General features: G+C 36.4%; 1 protein-coding gene across 9 annotated transcripts in view; it reads left to right on the top strand.

The window, feature by feature from the left end:
- COBLL1 (cordon-bleu WH2 repeat protein like 1) overlaps positions 1-2,792 on the top strand; it is a 163,161-nt gene extending 160,369 nt beyond the window's left edge. For all 9 annotated transcript variants that reach the window (XM_045843100.1, XM_045843562.1, XM_045843184.1 and 6 more), the window contains one exon: positions 1,523-2,792. In XM_045843100.1, coding sequence (XP_045699056.1) covers positions 1,523-1,609 — 87 coding nt within the window. In that variant the 3' untranslated portion in view covers positions 1,610-2,792. The remainder of the gene's footprint in view (positions 1-1,522) is intronic.
- The last annotated feature ends 16,430 nt before the right edge of the window (positions 2,793-19,222 follow it).

A 19,222-nucleotide genomic window follows, 5' to 3' on the forward strand; every position in this document is an offset into this window, starting at 1 on the left:
AAATATAATCTTCTGTAAAACATTCATAAATATATCTCTTTGAAGCTCTCCATCTTAATTACACACACACACAGTGTTCTTTTAAGACTACGTAATATTTGTGAATGTACATAAGCGTACTTGCTCCTTATTGGTGGACATTTAACCGGCTTCTAGTTTTTCATGATCAATAGTCCAACCATGAACACCTTTTACCTGTAGACATTTAGGAGCCACCAGTATGTTTTTTAAATGCTTAAAACAAATTTTCTCTCTTTTACTTTACAAAGAATTATGAGAACTGCAATTCTGGCAAAAATTACAGGAGTAATTTTACACAAAGACTTTTTGGGCCAAGGCTACCTAAGGAAAAGTCACTACCTGTGTGTTGTTTGTTAGCTATAATTAGAAAGAAGTTGCACGTGAATGATAACAGGGCACAGATGAGTTTTTCTTCCCCTCATGGCAACTTTTCTTCTTAGCTATTTTATTTCAGGTGGATAGTGTCAATCACTCTTCACCATCCTGAATTCATGATCGAGTCAATAAACTTGACTAGTTTAGATGCCCAATCTTTATTTAGTAAAAGGCAACAAATGAAGCACAAGGAAACCAAATCCCAACTAAATCTGTCCATCTTATTTTCCTTTTCACTAATTTACTCTATTGCTGGGCAGAATCTGTGGCCTTTTGTACTTTAGTTCTCTTCTTGTTAGATGATAATGTTTGGTTATGAATCTAAACTACTCAAATTATAATGTAGAGATACACTGTGTTTCTTAAAAATATCTTTGAAATACTGTCATATTTCATGTAATTAAAAATATTATACCCATTTACTATTTTAAATCCAGATGATTTTTTTTACTTAATAATCTTGGAATTTCAAGGTATTTAGGGAATTCTTGTTATAGTGTTTTTTATTCACTTACACTTTATAAATAGAAGACTTTGTCATAAATTTTGGAACTTATGAGCTTATTTACTGAAGAAAAAAAAACATGTTTTGGCATAACAGTCATAAATTTGACTTTTTTAGCCCTTTATGTGGAAACATTTCAAAAACCAAAGCTCTTACTTTCTTCCTTTTAAATAAGGGGTACCTGTGAGGGTTACTTCAAGTCAATATACACCATCAATAGAAAAACTATAAAATTCACTGCTTTGTGGAATTTATTTTTCTACATTCTCCAAGGCACTTTTGAGGAGCCAGAGCTAATCTAGCTAAAAACGCTCTTTAACAGCTTGGCCTGCAGTCTGTTTGTACTCTTGTCCTTGGAGTTGATTTGGCAATTTTGTAAAGACCAAGATGTGTTAATGGATTATTTAACATGTTTGTTGTGAAAATAACAACTCTCTTACTTTTAATTTCATGGTAGAGTGAACATTTATTCTTAGTTATTTGTATTTTATTGCATAAGAAATACTAAATGTTAACATTCAAAATTAAGCAGAAGTTAAATATAGTCATTGTTGAAAATTGAAAATTAGATAGCTGTCGCATTTTAAATGGACAGATGTAAAGTGTGTTTCTTTCTCTCAGGTGACTGTTCCATCAAATACAATATCCATGAATGGAAGGTCAAGACTCAGTCATTCCATGTCGCTTGATGCCCAGGACAGCCGTTAAATGTTGCCCTGCCACGCTATGCTTCCCCTTCTGACTCATAGAACAACTTCATACTATGAAGAATGCTGGCAAATGTATATTCAGATGTACACTAATATATTATCTATTAAAGTGTAAGAAGTTGTGCTGTGGCTTTTGATGCCAAAAGAAGATTTACTAGAGTTTATAATTTATAATATTTTTGACCTTTTATGCCTTAAAAGCTGAATATGCTACTTTAGAACTTTAAGACAGGTGTTATGACTCATTTTTTTTCAAATGAGAAATACTCTTTTTTTTGTTCCACTTACTGATTGACACATTCTCTGCAATGTGAATTAGACAAAAGGATAAATTAAGTCATAGACATATTTGTGTGACACATGAATAACTAGGCAAACTTAGATGTGACACTGGCTGCCTCAATGTCACAGTTTAATTACAAATGTTTATAAGTTATATGATAGCCTGTTTTGTGCTGAAAGTGTGATCTAGAAAACCAATATCAAATAAGTATATTTAGTTCAACAGTTAATTTCAGTGATGAATCATTTAGTGTGCAGGTCTTATCTTGTGCATTTTTCTGTGTAATTACAAAATCAGTGTCAAATTTATGGGGAACACATATTTTAATATTTTATTAGTATGGAACACTTGTTTTTTTTTAATCTTTAGAAAAATTGCACAAGGTAAATTTTAAATATTTTCTGTATATAATTATGGTATTATTGTCACAGAGATATTACACATTTTATGTGCCAGAAGCCTTAAAAATCTTTCTGTGAAAATGTTGATACATTGTGACAATCATTTCACACTTAATATCTAGAGAGGAATAGGGGTTAGCTTATGACCATATTGGAAAATTTTAAAGACTACTTGGAGGTACCAGAAATCTTGGTTTTAATTAAAGGAAAATGATAACATCGTTATGTAGTTCAGATGCTAATATTCTAAATAATAATATATTTACATTAAAGCTAAAACTGTTAAACAAAACAGTGCCTATTTGTTGGTTTCTAAGTGTTCTGGAGTCTAGCTTGTTAATATTCTATTCCTACTTTAAGAATTTAGTTGCTCACTTGTTCTAAAAGCTTCATCAAACAAGCCAATGTTAATTGTTTTCACTAAAGCTACTGAGATATTTGCCTCGTTGGAAAATGTGTTGATTTTTTTTTCCTGTTTAATAAAAGCAAGTTATATATTTGGGATGCTTTTTTTAATGCGGCTTGTGTCAACCAGCCTATTTGTGTACTTCACCTGATGAACACATCACTGTTAGCCCATAAATCGACAAATAAAGTAATTGGTACCCTTCGTTAGGATCCCTAGTCCACAAATGAGCCTGGGCATCATACCTCTGAAATGCACGATGAAAGCATGGAAGATGCTTCTCATCCTTCCCGATATCTGGCAGGTGCAGGTTAGGTGTTAAATGCTGCTATTACTTTGAATCAAACTTGGAGAGACCTTCACATAGGAAAATTTAAGTTATATCATTATAAACCAGTATCAGAAGGAGTTACTTTTTGACAAATTGTGTTTATATATTTGATTTTCCACCTGGGGAAAAAAAATTGGATCCCTACCTCAAACCATAACCAAATATATGTGAGATGGATTACAAACAACTTTTAAAAGTAATATTAAACTTAGAAGAATATTATTTAAATAAGATAAAGAGGAACAGTCATAAAAGATATGATTAGTTTAAATATATGAAAATTTAAAACATATTTACATTAAGTGCTATAAAAGTGAAAAGCTACAATATGTTTTTTAATATATAAGAGATAATTTATAAAAATGTAGAAATATAAAACTGATTAGAAAAACTGCCTGGTAGAAATATGAACACACTGAAAAAAAAAGCCGTATTTTTTACAAGAGAATATCTGAAAGGCCAAAAACATGGAGAAAATACTCTTCACTAATAATCAAGGAAATACAAGTTTAAACACAAGGGTTCCACGTCACACCCATCCAATTAGCAAAAACCTAAGTCTCAAAATACAAGTGTTGTCAAGGACAATGAAGTAGGGGGAACACTTTCTTATTGGTGGGGAAATACACTGGCATGACCATCAGATTCACCGTATCTGGTAAAATTAAACATCTCTTACCATGTTACCTTCTAGAAGTACGCATGTACGTGCATGAGGAGGCACACACAAACATGTTCACGGCAACCTTGTGTGTGACGGCGGAAAGGAGTCCTCATCAGCACTCAGCGTTGGTAGTGAATGCATGTGATGGAATTCTGTACATCAGTTAAAAGGAACAAACTAGAATTATACCTATCGACATACATACATCTCAAAACTAAGAAAAGCAAGTTGTGGAAAAATGCATGTTTTATGATAGTTTATATAAACTATGAAATATGTCCAATGATACTATATATTATGATTTTGTATATAATATATATGAAATAAAATGCATAGATTTGCTGGTGCAAACCAAGAAACGAATATTGGATCAGGGAGATTTACAGGAAACATAAATGTGATTGTAGTATTTTATAAACTTCGAAAACAAATACTTGTTTTATGCTATATTTTAGCATATTTGAGATAGTTCATAATTAAAGTGTTTTAAAAAGATTATGTAGGATTTAGGTGAATATGGACATGAACATTAATACACACATTCTGAAAAAATTGCCTTATCTACACTATTTCAGGAGAAAAATTTGCTGCCCTCTCCACTCTTTTGGGAAAGAAATTTGAGACAAGTAGTTTTTACCAGTCATCTCCTCAAGCAAGAGCAAAATTAAGACAAAGGAATGGTCAAGAACCAACTTGCAATTTTCATATTAAGTTTTTGGTATCTAGGCAGTTTGCTTTTTCCTTTTTTTCCTCATCAGGTCATTTTTAATAATATTTTAAAATTATCCAGATTCTATGTAAATTATACAGTATGAGATGCAGTACCCTCTTTTCTGTCTCCAGCACCCCACTCTCCAGGTAACCACTGTTAATATTTTGACAGATACCTCTATATTTTGATACATACACAAATATAGGTTTGTTTGGGGCATCTGTGTTTTTTGTTATTGCCATTACTGTTGTTTTTAACATAAAAAGTCACACTTTAATACTATTTAACGAGTTGCCTTTCACACTAGCAGTATCCTAGAAAAGCCTTTCTTCTGGCGGATACAGATCCACCCTATGGCATTTCAGTTTGCTGTTCTTCTGTTGTTTGTTTCTGGTTGGGATGCACAGCCTGGGCTGGAGTCAGGATAGTCAGGCTCAAATCACAGGTCTGCCACTTACAGGTCTTGGGATCTTTGGCAAATTACTCATTTTGTCTGTACCTCATCCACCCCTGAAAATTGAATTAATAACATGCCTACCTCATGGGTGGTGGTTGTAAGGATTAAATGAATTTTAAAAGAGTTTGGCAAACAATTCATTTTTAAAAGCTGTCTATTTTTAATACTACTGGCACAACTCCCCATCCTTCTAAAGAGTGACTTTCCCTCACGTTTTAAGGCCATATTTGGCCTTGGCCACCAGAGATGACAACAGAATCCACATGCTGCCCCCAGATCCAAGTCTTTGAATGAGACCAGTCTCTTCCTGGAGACCTTCAAGTTGCTTGTATAGTCAACCCTTGAACAATGCAGGTCAGAGATGCTGCCCACTCCCACCACACATGCAGTCAAAAATTCACTAATATCCTTTTTTTATTATATTTTATTGATTATGCTATCACAGTTATCCCAATTTTATCCCCTTTCTCCTTCTCCACCCAGCATCTCTCACTCAGGCAGTCCCCAGATCATTGTTCATGTTCATGGGTCATGCATATAAGTTCTTTAGCTACTCCATTTCCTACACTGTACTTTTCATCCCCATGACTATTCTGTAACTACCTACTTGCACTTTTAATCCCTTCACTTCTTCACCCATTCCCCTATACCTCCTCTTGTCTGGCAACCATCAAAATACTCAATGTATCCATGATTCTGCCTTTGTTTTTCCTGTTTGCTTAGTGTTTTTTAAATTTGTTGACAGGTATGTATTTATTGCCATTTTATTCATAGTTTTGATCTTTTCTTAAATAAGTTCCTGTAACATTTCATATAATAATGGTTTGGTGATGATGAACTCCTTAAGATTTCCTTATCTGGGAAGCTCTTTATCTGCCCTTTGATTCTAAATATCTTTGCTGGGTAGAGCAATCTTGGCTGTAGGTCCTTGCTTTTCATGACTTGGAATATTTCTTGCCAGTCCCTTCTAGCCTGCAAAATTTCTTTTGAGATATCAGCTAACAGTCTCATGGAAACTCCTTTGTAGTTCTGCTTTGTAGGACTGCTTTTCTCCTGCTGCTTTTAAGATTCTGTATCTTTAACCTTTGGCACTTTAATTATGATGTGTCTTGGAGTGGGCCTCTTTGCATCCATCTTGTTTGGGTCTCCATGCTTCGTGCACTTGCATTCACCAAGTTAGGGAAATTTTCTTTTATTATTTTTTCAAATAGATTTCCAATTTTTTGTAATTTCTCATCTCCTTCTGGCACCCATATAATGCAAATGTTGGAATGCTTGAAGTTGTTCTGAAGGATGCTTACATTGTCCTCGTTTTCTTGAATTCATTTTTCTTCTTGTTCTGATTGGTTGTTTTTTTCTTCCCTATGTCCCAAATCATTGATTTGATTCTCAGTTTCATCCACTCTACTGTTGTTTCACTGAAAATTGCTCTATATTTCAGTAAGTGTATCTTTCATTTCTGATGGGACCTTTTTTTATGCTGATGAGGTTCTCATTAAGTTCCTTCAGTGTATTTTGAATGCAGACATCTGATAGACTGCTTATCTCCATTTTGTTCAGTTCTTTTTCTGGACTTTTGATCTGTTCTTTCATTTGGGCCTTATTTGTTTGTCTCCTCATTTTGGCAGACTCCTTGTGTTTGTTTCTGTTAGGTAGAGCTGCCATGACTCCCTGTCTTGGAATGATGGCCTAATGTTGTAGGTGTCCTGTAGGATCCAGTGACACAACCTCCTCTATTACCCAAGTTGGGTACTTGAGATGTGTCCTTCGTGTATGCTAAGTACATCCTCCTCTTGTAGTTGATCCTTGATTGCTGTTGGCAGGTCAATGGGAGGGATTTACCCAGGCCAGTCAGTTGCAAGGACTGGCTGTGACCACTGAACACCAACCTCCACCCTCTCTGGGGATCAGCCATGCAGGGGCATGGTATTGGTACTACAGTATAGTTTATAGCTGTCCACTGGGTGCACACAGGTCCTGGGGTTTCCCAGGTGATGCAGGCCAAGGTCAGCCTCCACCTGTGTTTTGCCCGGGAATACCCTGCCTGAGCCATACAACAATCTGAAATGACTGCTACTTGTGTTGGGCTTGGACATCCCCAGACAAAGGCAAGCTGTGAATCTAGGCTGGCTGCTGCTAGTGCTGTGCCTAGGACCACTTAGGAAGAGGTTAGGGGGGCTGGGGATTCAGATGACTGAGGCCAGCTGTTGCTTGCTTGACAGGATTTAGGAAGTTCTGAAGCTTGAACCAAGACCAGCCATTCATCTGGAAAAGCTACTATTAACAGCTGTAAATTGGGTAGGACAGAGCCTTAGGGGATTTCCAGGGTGAAGCAAACAGTGTTAGCCAGGTTGATGGAGTCTCAGATATGGCACCCGTCTACTGGCTCTATGGCTGTGCCCACCTTTCTGTCTGGGAGAAAGCTGACCCCCAGCTCTCGCCTTGAGCTGGCCACTTTGGTTCCTCCCTGTATGCCACTGGTGCCTTTCAAGTTGTTATCCCGGTGCTGGAGCTCAGAAGGAATGAATCTTTGTGGATTCTTTAAGAGGAACTGCTAGGGACTTTAGAAGTTTCTTCTACTGACTCAATCCCTACTGGTTTTTGCAGCTGGAAGTTGTGGGGACTTACCTTCCTGGCACTGGAACCCTGGTCTGGGGGGCCTGGTGTGGGGCTTGGACTCATTACTCTTGAGATATCCCCCCAAGTTTTTATCCACCACATGTGGGTGTGGGACCAGACCATTACACATCTCCACCCTTCCTATCAGTCTGGATGGATGTGGTTTCTTTAATTCCATAGTTCTTGGACTTTCATTCAACTCAATATCTGCTGATTCTGAGTGTGGTGGTTCTATAATTTAGTTGTAATTTTGATGTGGATGTGCAAGGACATGAGCCAGGTTTACTTATGCTGCCATAGAAGTGATCTAGTTTTGTCCTACATCTTTTGACTCCCCTAAAACTTAACTCCTAGTGTCCTAGAGTTGATTAAAGGCCTAATTGATAACAGATAGTTGATAACACATAGTTTGCATATTATATACTATATTCCTACAAAAAAGTAAGTTAAAGAAAATTATAAAAATCATAGGAAAAGAACATACATTTATAGTACTATATGTATTGAAAAAATTCTGGGTGTAAGTGAGCTCACACAGGTTAATCCCATGTTCAAGGGTCAATTGTACTTGAAACTGAAAGAGTTCCAATTGCTATAACGATTTGCCTAGTGCTGGTTCATTTTCCACCTACTACCAGTAAAGACAAATACAAAAAGAGCTAACAAACTCATCCTTTTTTCACTCAATTGCCTTTGATAAATGACTTGAAATAAAGGATGACTTGCAATTATATGACAAAGTGTTTTTGTTTCTGAGATTGTTTTTGATGTACACATAGCTCATATTTATTTGGTGCTTTAGAGTTTACACAGAATTTTTATCTGATCCATACACAGAACCAAAAAGTACACAAAGAGATCGCTAATTTACAAAGGTCACACAACTAGATAAATGGCAGAAGCCCAAACCTGATTTCCAGTCTGCTCTTCCCAAACCCAATTTTACAAATGCTGAAGAAGATGGTGCTAGATTTCAAGGCACACCGAAACAGTAAACTACTTATTCTGGATCTTCAGTTGGTTTTCTTTTTCTTTTAAATGTTACTGCTTTCCTGCAAGTTTTCATCCTTAACACGTCAGACTCTTCGTATGGATAGATATATGTTGTTTATGGCAAGAAAAAAATGCCACCATGTGCTCCCTCAAAAGAACTTTTCTGACAGGTATTTTGAGAAGAATCATGAAACATTCCAGTAATTGTGTAGAACTTGGCATTTCTGCTTCACAAACTGAAGAAATTCATCTGGAAGTCTTGCAAATAAGTCATCTTGGAGAAGAAAAAGTGCTACAATTTCAAAGAAATGTATAGTTTTCAAAACAAACAACTTTTTTATTTCACAATTTATTCTTTTGTTCCTACCTACTCACTAGATTGTAATGATAGCCCAAATTCTTTACCTGATCTGCACTCACACCTTTTGCCAGGTGACTTTGAAATTCTTTCAATAAAGAGAACCCATTTCTTCACCCATAAAAGCAGGTTTTGTGACTAATAGAATGAGATGAAAATGACACCAGGCCAGTTCTTAGACTAGGCCTCAAAGGTCTACATGTGTTTGCTTGCTCTCCCTGTGCCTGAGATGTGAGAAAGACGTCTCTGGGCCAGCTGAATGAATGGTTCTTAGAAGAGGATGAGAGGTGCATGGAGCAGAGCTCCCAACCCAGGCCAGCCTAGTGCATTCAACAGTCAGACCCTCAGACACGAAGGAGTTCAGCCAAGATCAGCAAGTCCACAAAGCCACCCCCTAGATGACTCAATGTGTGAGCAACAACTGCTTACCCCCTAGCTATGCCACTGAGGTGTCATGGCTGGTTGTTATATAGTCTTGGTGTGGCAATAGATAGGATATACCCTCAAACTTGTATACAAGTTACTCTACCCTAATTACAAATTCATTCAATGTCTTCAGATTCACATACACTATTTTCCCCAGAGTTCCACAGACTATTTGTTAAATCCAACACAAATGTTCATCAGACACTGTCTAGCTCCCAACTAGCTCAAAACAATTCTAACTTAATAATTCCTTTATTATTTGTGATGCAGAAATACTTTTTCTTTCTTTATTCTTCCCTCTCATCAGTTATTTATTGGGGTGATGCTTGAGACTACATACCAATTTAAACCTAGAAAGAAGAAAACCTGGGATGGATGGGAAGAGATGGATCCAGGCCATCAGGAGAAGTCATAGGATGAGTGGTGCAGAAGGGATGAGAGAAAGGAGTCCCAGAGACCGCTCCATACCCTAGTCCATCTAAACAGCCCAGACAAAGAATGGATCTACTATGATAAACATTAAAATTTATCAACAGTCTTAAAAGACAGTAACTTTATACTGTTGACATGGGGCAAAATTTATTAACTAGGACATAAATGTGATCATAAAGCAAGTAATATTGTAAATCAAATTTTATTGAAACAAAGAAATGAAACGTTTTAGTCATTAAGTGAGATAATGAAGTGATTGAAAATGCAATCTAGTCTGTGGAAGTAATTACAACACATTTAAACAAATCTATACAGAGAAATTGTCAATAAGAAGTTTGGCAGAAAACCCAGTAAAAAATACAAAGTTAGGCACTTTGTTAAAAGGAAAATGCAAATCACCCTAGACATATAAAAAGATGTTCAAATTCCTTAACAACCGGAGAAATATAAATTAAAACCAGGGTAAGATGCCACAACTTATCTCCAGAATATTTAAAACATATGAATGGAAACGGTATGGTCAGGATGAAGTAGAGCCCTAGAAATCCACGTGGGAGCGTGCATGCTCAGACACAGAAAGCTCCACAGCCCCCTCAGAACTTGTCTGCTTGGACTTGTTGGTTTTATGGAGTTGCCAGATAAAACATAGGATGCCCAATTAAATTTGAATTTCAGACAACAATGGATTACTTTTTAGTATAAGCATGTCCCAAGGGACATTTGGACATATCTATACTAAAAAAATTAATCATTTATCTGAAATTCAAATTTAACTGGACATCCTGTCTTTTTTTTCCCCTAAATCTGACTATTCTATCTCATTGTAAACTGGGGAGGAGTAAATTGAAGGAAAAAAGAAGCACCTACAATGTGTGAGAAAAAAAGTGGGTCCAGGCTCAGCTACGTCAAGAGACCAAATGGTATTATGGGAAAAACAACCCTTGTTTTATTTTTTTTCATGGATCATCATCAGAAAATCCTTCATGTATTGAATGAAGAGAGGTTCATTGGAGAGTTCACAGTGAAGAAACCCTTTGGATGACTTCTGCTGGTGTGGTGGGTTTTAGCTACTATAAGTCATTGGGAAATAATATACTTAAATTCTACTGAAGGCCTTATAAACCTCCACATTATTATCATAATTATAACAATTGTTAAATTTGGGCAACAAGTATATGGGTTATAAGTGTACATGGTTTTTAACTCTTGTGTGTTTGAAATTATTCATAATAAAGTGGGGAATCAATTTTTGAGATGCTCCTATCACAGCAACCAGCTGCACTATACACATGTGGAAACAAAGAGACTCATTAATTTGGGGTAATTTGTTTCCTTTCCACCAATTAAGAATTTTGTACAAGTCAAGGGAGATGATGTGATACAAGTATTAATTTACAAAGCAACTTGCTGTTAGTAAAGTTTACTAAGAGGTTTTATGATTCAGGCTTAACTAAAAACAATACACTGCAAAATCTGATTGAACATGGATTATTTGTAAGAAAGAGGGTGGAGAGAAGTAAGGAAAATAAAATTTAAGTATGACCTTTGCACCATTTACTCTGCTAGGAGACATTGGAGGTAGGTTCTATCATCCCATTTTACAAATGAGGCTTGGAGCAGCTAAGGAACTCACCCGGAGTGGTGCTGAGGCTGAAGACAGATATTGAGTTCCATGGCCCTCATTTCTTCCCACTGTACTCTGCTTCTACTTTCCAGTATTAAATTTGTACTTTACAATCAATCTTCAAAAATGTGGGGTGAGTTGTTTTGTTTTTAATTTTTGCAGTGATTATCTCTTATAGAACCCATCCCTAGCTTTTGTAAACCTGGTCTCAATTGCCCAAACTTGGAAAAAATCAAAATGAGTGATTGATATTTCTCTGACACCAGTTATTCTGCCATTTTGAAACATAAAGGATGGATGGTAATTTCTACTAGGTGTTGTGACACATCCCCAGTAAATATTAATTGGGCTCCTCAAAGTACTGTGCTAGGAACTTGAGAAGAGGATGGCTCCTGCTCTCAAGAAGGTGACAATATAAACCATGTCTTTCCCCTGACACATCACATCGTCTCCACCATTTTTGAAGTTCCCTAAATTGGTAAGTGTTTGGGGCTCTTTTCACCTGTTCCTCCAGTTAAGACCTATATTCCCACACCAAAATTGCACTGTTTTCATTACTGTAGTTTTATAATAAACCTTTATATATTGAAGTCATTCATTTTCCCTCTTCTTTCAAAATGGTTTGGCTATTCTGGGATCCATACTCTTCTATATTAATTTTAGAATAACTTTGTTAAGTTCTGCAACACATGTGTGAGAATTGAACAGACAAGTTTATGTTTCTGGCTAATAAACATGAATAATAGCTTGGCCTCTTCAGTAATCATGGAAATGCAAATCAAGACCACAAGGAGATACATCTGAACGTACTGACAAAAATTCAGAAGTTTAATAACGCTAAGTTTTAGAGAGCATATGGACCAACAATTTCTTATATGCTGCTGATGGGAGTGTAAGTTGGTACAAACACTTTGGAAAACAGGACAGAATTATATAATATTTAACATTTGCATATATTCTTTTATGTCTCTAGATCCAGTCTCCAACCTTTGCCCTGCTTTGTGTTCTTGGAAGCTTAGCTTTATAGACTTCATCAGTGGTCTCCCTTGCATTCTGGCTGGGTTCAGCCAATGAGAAAGATGCTGTCAAAACATTGGAGAGAATGGTTAAGATTGAAATTAGGGTTTTTAGTGAGATCAGCTCCCTGTCTGCCTGGCTGTTGACTGTCTGAATTTTACTGAAAGTTGAGCTCTGTTGGGTAATTCTCTCCTACAGCTGCAGTGGCCCTCTTCAGGTTTCAGTAATTGCTCCCTTCTCCTCGGGGACAGGTTGGCGATGGCTCCTTACCCTTGCTAGCCTTAGTGTGCAGCATTATCCTGTAATTGTTCCTTTATGAAGCTTTCCTCACTTACACAATTTGACCTTGTTCCTGACAAGACCTTTATTGGCACAACCTAAAATTCAACAATTTCACTCCTAGGCACATACCCAGGAGAAACCAAAGCAGGAATGTTTTCTGGGACATATGTTCAAGAATGTTTGCAATACATTTTGCACACTTTGGTAATAGCAAAGAAGAGGGAAGGGAAGGGAAGGGAAGGGAAGGGGAGGGGAGGAGCCAAAAGCCAATTGTGATATATTTGTCCAACATAATATTATACAAAAGTGAATATTAATTATAATCACATGCCAAAGTACAGATGAATCTTAGTAATCAAATGTTGAGAAAAATATTTTGATGCAAGCCATAGAAGGCAAAGTATAGCAAAATAAAATCTACTATTTATGCATACATTTATGTGCATTTAAGAATCTCAACTTCTTAAAAATGAAGCATGATCACACCAGATTTAGGACAGTGGTTACCTCTGAGACCAGAGAAGAAGCATAGGATTCGGTAGGCAAAGAGCACATGGATAGATTATTGATAATATTTTATTCTATGTTATATGTTAAATTCTGGGGTTAAAATTAATTAATAAATTGGTTAAGTAAAAACAAATGTATAATTGCTTATTGTTAAATATAAAATGTAGGTTTAGAAGGTCTGGAATTGCAGGCTAAGAATTCGAACTCTAAATCATCTGAATTTTTAAAATTAATCTGCCCAAAGTGAACACAAACTGAAAGTTCTTTGCCACATCCAAATGTGAACTGATGGAGTTCCGGCCTTAGAATCATGACACCAGAAGAGATGTGGAAGGACAGAAGAACAGGACTAAGAATTGATAGTATTCTTGGTGGAAACACAAAAGGCAAAAACAAGAGAGGACAGAAATATGAGGCCAAAAGTGAACAATCTGGGACAGAGACAGGTTTTCCATAACAGAACTTTTGAAACTATCCTTTTAAATACAATCTTTTAAGGGTATATGAAGAATTTTGAACCATTTGATGTTATCTCCATAGTGGCTAAATGTATACTAAATGACACTGACTGTCTTCCTTTCTTGGGCTCTTCCCAGTCCTTACTACATCCTGGGAATTAAACACAAAAGCAAAGTTGTGACATTCCAAATCTTGGTTGGGTTTTAGCTGCATCTGCTAGATCAGTTATATCTATCTAGCTGACAGAAGCTGTCCAAATCTGGAGGGCTTCTTTGTGTGTATTTTTGTTTGTTTTTATAGTGGGAGGAGTACCATTAAAAAATATAAAGTGACATCCAGTTAAAAAGGTTAAAGAACCCCTATTCTAAATTGTACTGTAAATTGTCACTGCTTGAATGCAAATCATTCTTACATTTAGAATACACTTTAATAACCAACACTTCTCTGAAATATTTAAATGATCCTGCATTTAATAAAAATAACAAATCTTATTAGTGAATTCAATCCTGCGAGTTGAGTTGTTAGTCCTAGTATCCTATCTATACAATTATTTTTCAGGTTTATTTCCTATTTTTATCTTGTCCTTCAAGTGCAGCGTCGTAGTTCAGGGTTGCCTATTTTTAGCGCACTCAAGTACCACGCGTCGGAAATGCCTCAGCACTTCGCTGTACAACTGCGGCAGTCCTGGGCTGCGCCTTCCTGCGCCGCACACGGCTTGTGCTCTGTTAACTGTGTCTTTCAATTTACACGGTGGGTTTACTAGGTTAAAGTTTACTATTTACCTATCATAAAGAATATTCATGTCACTGCAAGAAGAAAAAACAATAAAATATTTTGATTACCCTTGTATTTTAAAAGAGACCTCGAAAACCTTATCTGAAAACGGAATAAGACATTTAATGCAAATGCTAAAGATAAAGTAAATCATTTTAATAACCCTGGGACTTTTGGTTGACTCTGTCCAGTCTTGATTTTTGGAATCTAAATATGAAAATTGTTTTGTTTTATTTTTTTAAGAAAAAAAATCAGGCAAATAAATTTGACTTCTTGAAGATTCTTTGACAGCTTTCCTTTCTTTTTAAAATCCTCGCGTGGATGAGTTGTTTGTGGGACAAGCTGGCATTCACTTAAATATGAATTTAAAATCTGATTCAAATATCTCTGATATTTGAGTGGGGGCCAAAATGTCAAGTGCGTTTACAGATATCCAGTAAATATTTTTTTAGATTATCCAAACCCACTCATCTTCAGGAGGCGGAGAAGCAGGATCAGAAGAAGAAGGGACGGGCGCTGTAATGATGACTTGGTGCGGACAACAGTGGCCGGGACGTGGGATTGTCGGCTTCTCCTCCGGGGCCAGCAGCCTCTCGGGGCCATCTCTTGCATCATGGGAGGGACAGCTGCGCTCCTCTTCAATAAACACTGGCTGTTGGTCTTTTCACTTCTTCCCAGAGTGCTTGTTTTATCAGGACAAAATTCTCTGGAGTGTCACAGAGGTTTTTGCCTTAAGGAATGTAGCACAATGAAGTTAGGATTGCTTTTTTGAAACTTTCAGTGATCATAAAGAATTGAAAAGGAAAATAGGCCTCTGCCCAATACAGTGTTCCTGAGGTGAAATTCCACTTATGTCTCACTTGAAAGGGTGCGGTTTTCCCTAGAAATGCCAAAGATTTTGAGTCTCGGTCACCAAGGTGTAGAACAGCAAAGTGAAAAATGGTTTTACTTAGTTGCAACAGCAGCAGAAAATGACAGATGAACATGTAGAGAGATGTTACATCCATGTTACATTATTCACACTATACCTCCCTTAGCACTTAACATAATTGCAGTTTTAAAGTTATTTATCCAGTTACTTATTTAATGACTACTTCCCCCCACTAATCTTTACTCTTCATGAAGACAGAATGATATCTTGTTTATCCTCCATTCATAGTCCAGTCCTAATACATAATAATAACAGCATCTAACATCTATTTTGCCCTACTCTATGTTTTTCTAAACACTTTATTAATGGTTATCTATAACAATAATAGATATTGTTATTTCCTCCATGTGACAAAGGAGGGAACTAAATTACCAAAGATTTCATGTCTAATAAATAGAAATGTCTAGTAAATAGGAAACCAGAACAGAAAGCCAGGCACTCTGGCTGCAGCGTCCTTACTCTTCCACACTGCCTGTCAGACTAGGCGTGCAGCATAAATGTTTGTTGAAGGAATAAATGAGCAATAAAATAAGTTACATTTTTTTAGCTTGGCTAAGTGAGAAATAGATCATTTGAATTTTTCTTCTACTCTCTCCTTAGAAAATATCGATGCACCCCTATGAATTTAAGGAAATAGTGGTAGTCAACAGTATCGGCAGCATAATAATATGACAGTGTTCAAGCCTCAATCTTGATACAACTATTGCAAAATTTCCTCACTTTCTAAAAGAGACATCAAAGGAATTTTGGTCATTTATATTAAATTTGCTCAATGTTGTCTTGACTTTTAAACATATTCCGCTGTAACTATATACATAAATAAATTAGGAAGCATAGAACTCTTTCATTGCACTTGTAAAAGTAGCTTATAAATTTAGAAACTCTTATAAATGAATTCATTTATTGGTAACATTTAACTTAGGAGGGATTTTATTGCTTTTGCTAGAAGCAGTTTCACTCAGGAGTATACAAGTTCTCCAGTAAGGCCGGGTTCTAGTGCTGGTGAAGCCACCAATTTACCGGGAGGTGTTAGCCGAGTCACTGAATTTCTCAGAGCCTCAATTTCTTTATTAGTGATACTAAGTAAATGACCCATGTGTCTTCAAAAAACATACACAGTGTCTGGCACAAATAATGTTCCCTTTTTATTACAAAATCATAAGCATGTATTCTATAACATAACAGTACCACACTCAAGCACACCATATGACATTTTAGGTGAAATGTTCAAATTCAACTATAAATTATTACACCCATATTATCACCCTACCAACCACACTCAAGCAGGCCTTAACTTCTGTCGGACCCTATATTTTAATGAATCATCACACCAATACTGTGAGTTTAACAGTAACATGTTTGAAAGTAGCCATTAAGGGCAAAAAAAACAAAACAAAACATAAAAAATGAACGCTGTCCTTTCTGGAAATCTAGACTCCATCGAGGAGATGCTGTTTCTTTATGAAGAAGTAGAATGAGCCATGGCAAAGTGACTTGTGTAAATGATCTCATTTTGGAGACACTGAGGGGACAGAGGCTTGTCATTGCCAAGTAAGTCACATTTACATTCCCTCAAACCTTGAGAAATAATGTGAGGGAAAGTGCAAAAATAGCACAGTCATTCCTTTGGACCAAGTCGACTTCTAGGCCTCCTGAGAGTGCCACAGCAGTGTATTCATCTATATGCAAACAGAAATAAGAGTCATGTATATTTGGCGCACAGCACTTTTCTATATACCCGTGTGCTCATCTATCGATATATTTTATGCTGAGCCTTTCTGTAAGGAAAGATCCACCATGCACACTGCCATGTGCACAGCTATAGACACATATTGAAGATGCTTTTCTCCCCTGCAATACAGAAAATTGCGAGAGCGCACGGCCCCTCTAAACCAGCGAGAATGAAACTAGAGGCAGCTGTATCTGATTGAAACTGTGGAGAGAAATGAGATTGACAGAGTTGCAGGGCTAGGAGGTTAATGAGTCCATAGTCCTGCCTCCAGGCACAACTGTCCTGAACCATTCCAGGCAAATGACAGCTCAGCCTCTTGGGGAAAGAAAAATCTTTATAATGCGCTTCAGTAACATATTCCATTGTCTAAATGTCCTCATCCTCATAAAGTTCTGAAAGCAATGTGAGTCCACACTCCTTGCTGTTTAATCTCCATGTTGACAGATATCTAAAATAATAAATTGACAGACACGTCAAAGATGATGAGAGCCTTAGAGATGGGCCACAGAACTGATTATTACCACCTTTCCAGAAACCTCAGAAGAGTGAATAATTAGCAAGTATGTGGACTGTAGTTCTAGTTATGATAATATTATGGGTCCAAATATTTGTTTTTATAAATAAGATCTATTGTTTATCATGAGTCACCAAATGAAATTTTGCTTTGCACTTCATAGCAAGGACCATGTGTTTAGCAAACACTATCTTAACCTAAAACATCTCTTTGATTGAAGGGTAGTTCCTTATATAAAAGAGCAAAGGGAGTACAGAACTGCTGTGCAAAAAGGCCCACACTACTTTTTTTCCTAGTTCTTTTTTGTTTCAGTATTTGAATTCATGGATACTTTCTTACATATAATACTTCTAATAATAAATTACTGCCTCTTTTTCACTTTCACTGAAAACTGGTATCAACTTCTAGAAATAATGAATGTGTTGTCAGTATTATATACAGAAAAGAGCACCAGATTTTGGAGATCAGTTTCAAATTTCTTGTCCACTACTTACCAATTGCATGGTCTCTAGTAAGCTGCTTGATTTGATCCCTAAGCTTTGTCTTCACCTGCAAGGTGGGGCTTATAATACCTATTTCACACTGGTCTTGGAGGGTAAATGGGATAATAGTGGTAGAAGCATCTAGGGCCTACCAGACACTAGAATAAATGTTAGTTGATCATCTGATCTGTCACCCACTGCCCTTCTTTGTTTTTTCTCCATTTCTTGTAAGTTCTGAGAATTAAATGAGGGACAAACCAGCTCCCTCTGAGTATGTCAGACTGTTTCTGCTTCTGTGAAAGCCTCTTTTCTCCATTGCTGATCCCCACGCAAACCCATGGGGGAGATCCCTGAGAAACACAGGGTAATGGCAAGGAGATTTTCTAATGCCAAGTTAAACTTCATGTTGGATTCCGAGTTTTGAAAAGAAAAAATTTGCAATGTTACATTTGTACAGAGAACAAGTAGATAGAATTTAGACTCTACAACAGTATCTTCATTTTTAGAAAGCTGTAACAGAACTGCTTTGTGCAAAGGATAAAAAGGCTGATTCAAAGATAGACTACTTTTCAGTTCATAGGAATGAGCAATAAGGTAACTTATTTATTATGATGTAGAAATGCTAATATCTACATGTTAGAAATAGATTTAGATAACATTTTATTGTCAAATAATTATGTTCATATTACAAAAAACAAACAGATAAATAGAGAAACTTTTTAAAAACATCACTCCTAATTTTATGATCCATAAACAACCACTGATAATATTTGGGTACATTTTCTTTCTATCTTTTTCTGCACATATTCTGACAAGCAAGAATGCTTCCAAGCTCAAGTTCTGTCACTTGCTAGTTGGTCTTGGGCAAGTTATTTAGTTTCTCTAAGCATCTGTCACTGCAGCTGAAAACTGGTATAAACTTCATTGAGTTATTGTGATAATCAGTGCAGTAAGGCCTATAAAGCACTCAGTATTGCACATGGTACATAATAGGCATTCTATTATGCCAGCAATTGTTATTATTATCTTTGTTATATTCTTAAATGAAAAAAAAAGATAATTCAAGGAGAAGGTCACTAGCTAGCTATTGTGACTTGGCTTTGGAGTGTGCAGTACCAAAGGATTTCTCACAGAACAACATAATGGACAGTTTATGGAATGCATTACTATGTGGTTTCAGACATTATGGTACCATGACTCATTC

Source organism: Phyllostomus hastatus, unplaced genomic scaffold, assembly GCF_019186645.2.
Source record: "Phyllostomus hastatus isolate PE091 unplaced genomic scaffold, TTU_PhHast_1.1 phas_contig_1, whole genome shotgun sequence".
In the NCBI taxonomy this organism is placed as follows: Eukaryota; Metazoa; Chordata; class Mammalia; order Chiroptera; family Phyllostomidae; genus Phyllostomus; species Phyllostomus hastatus.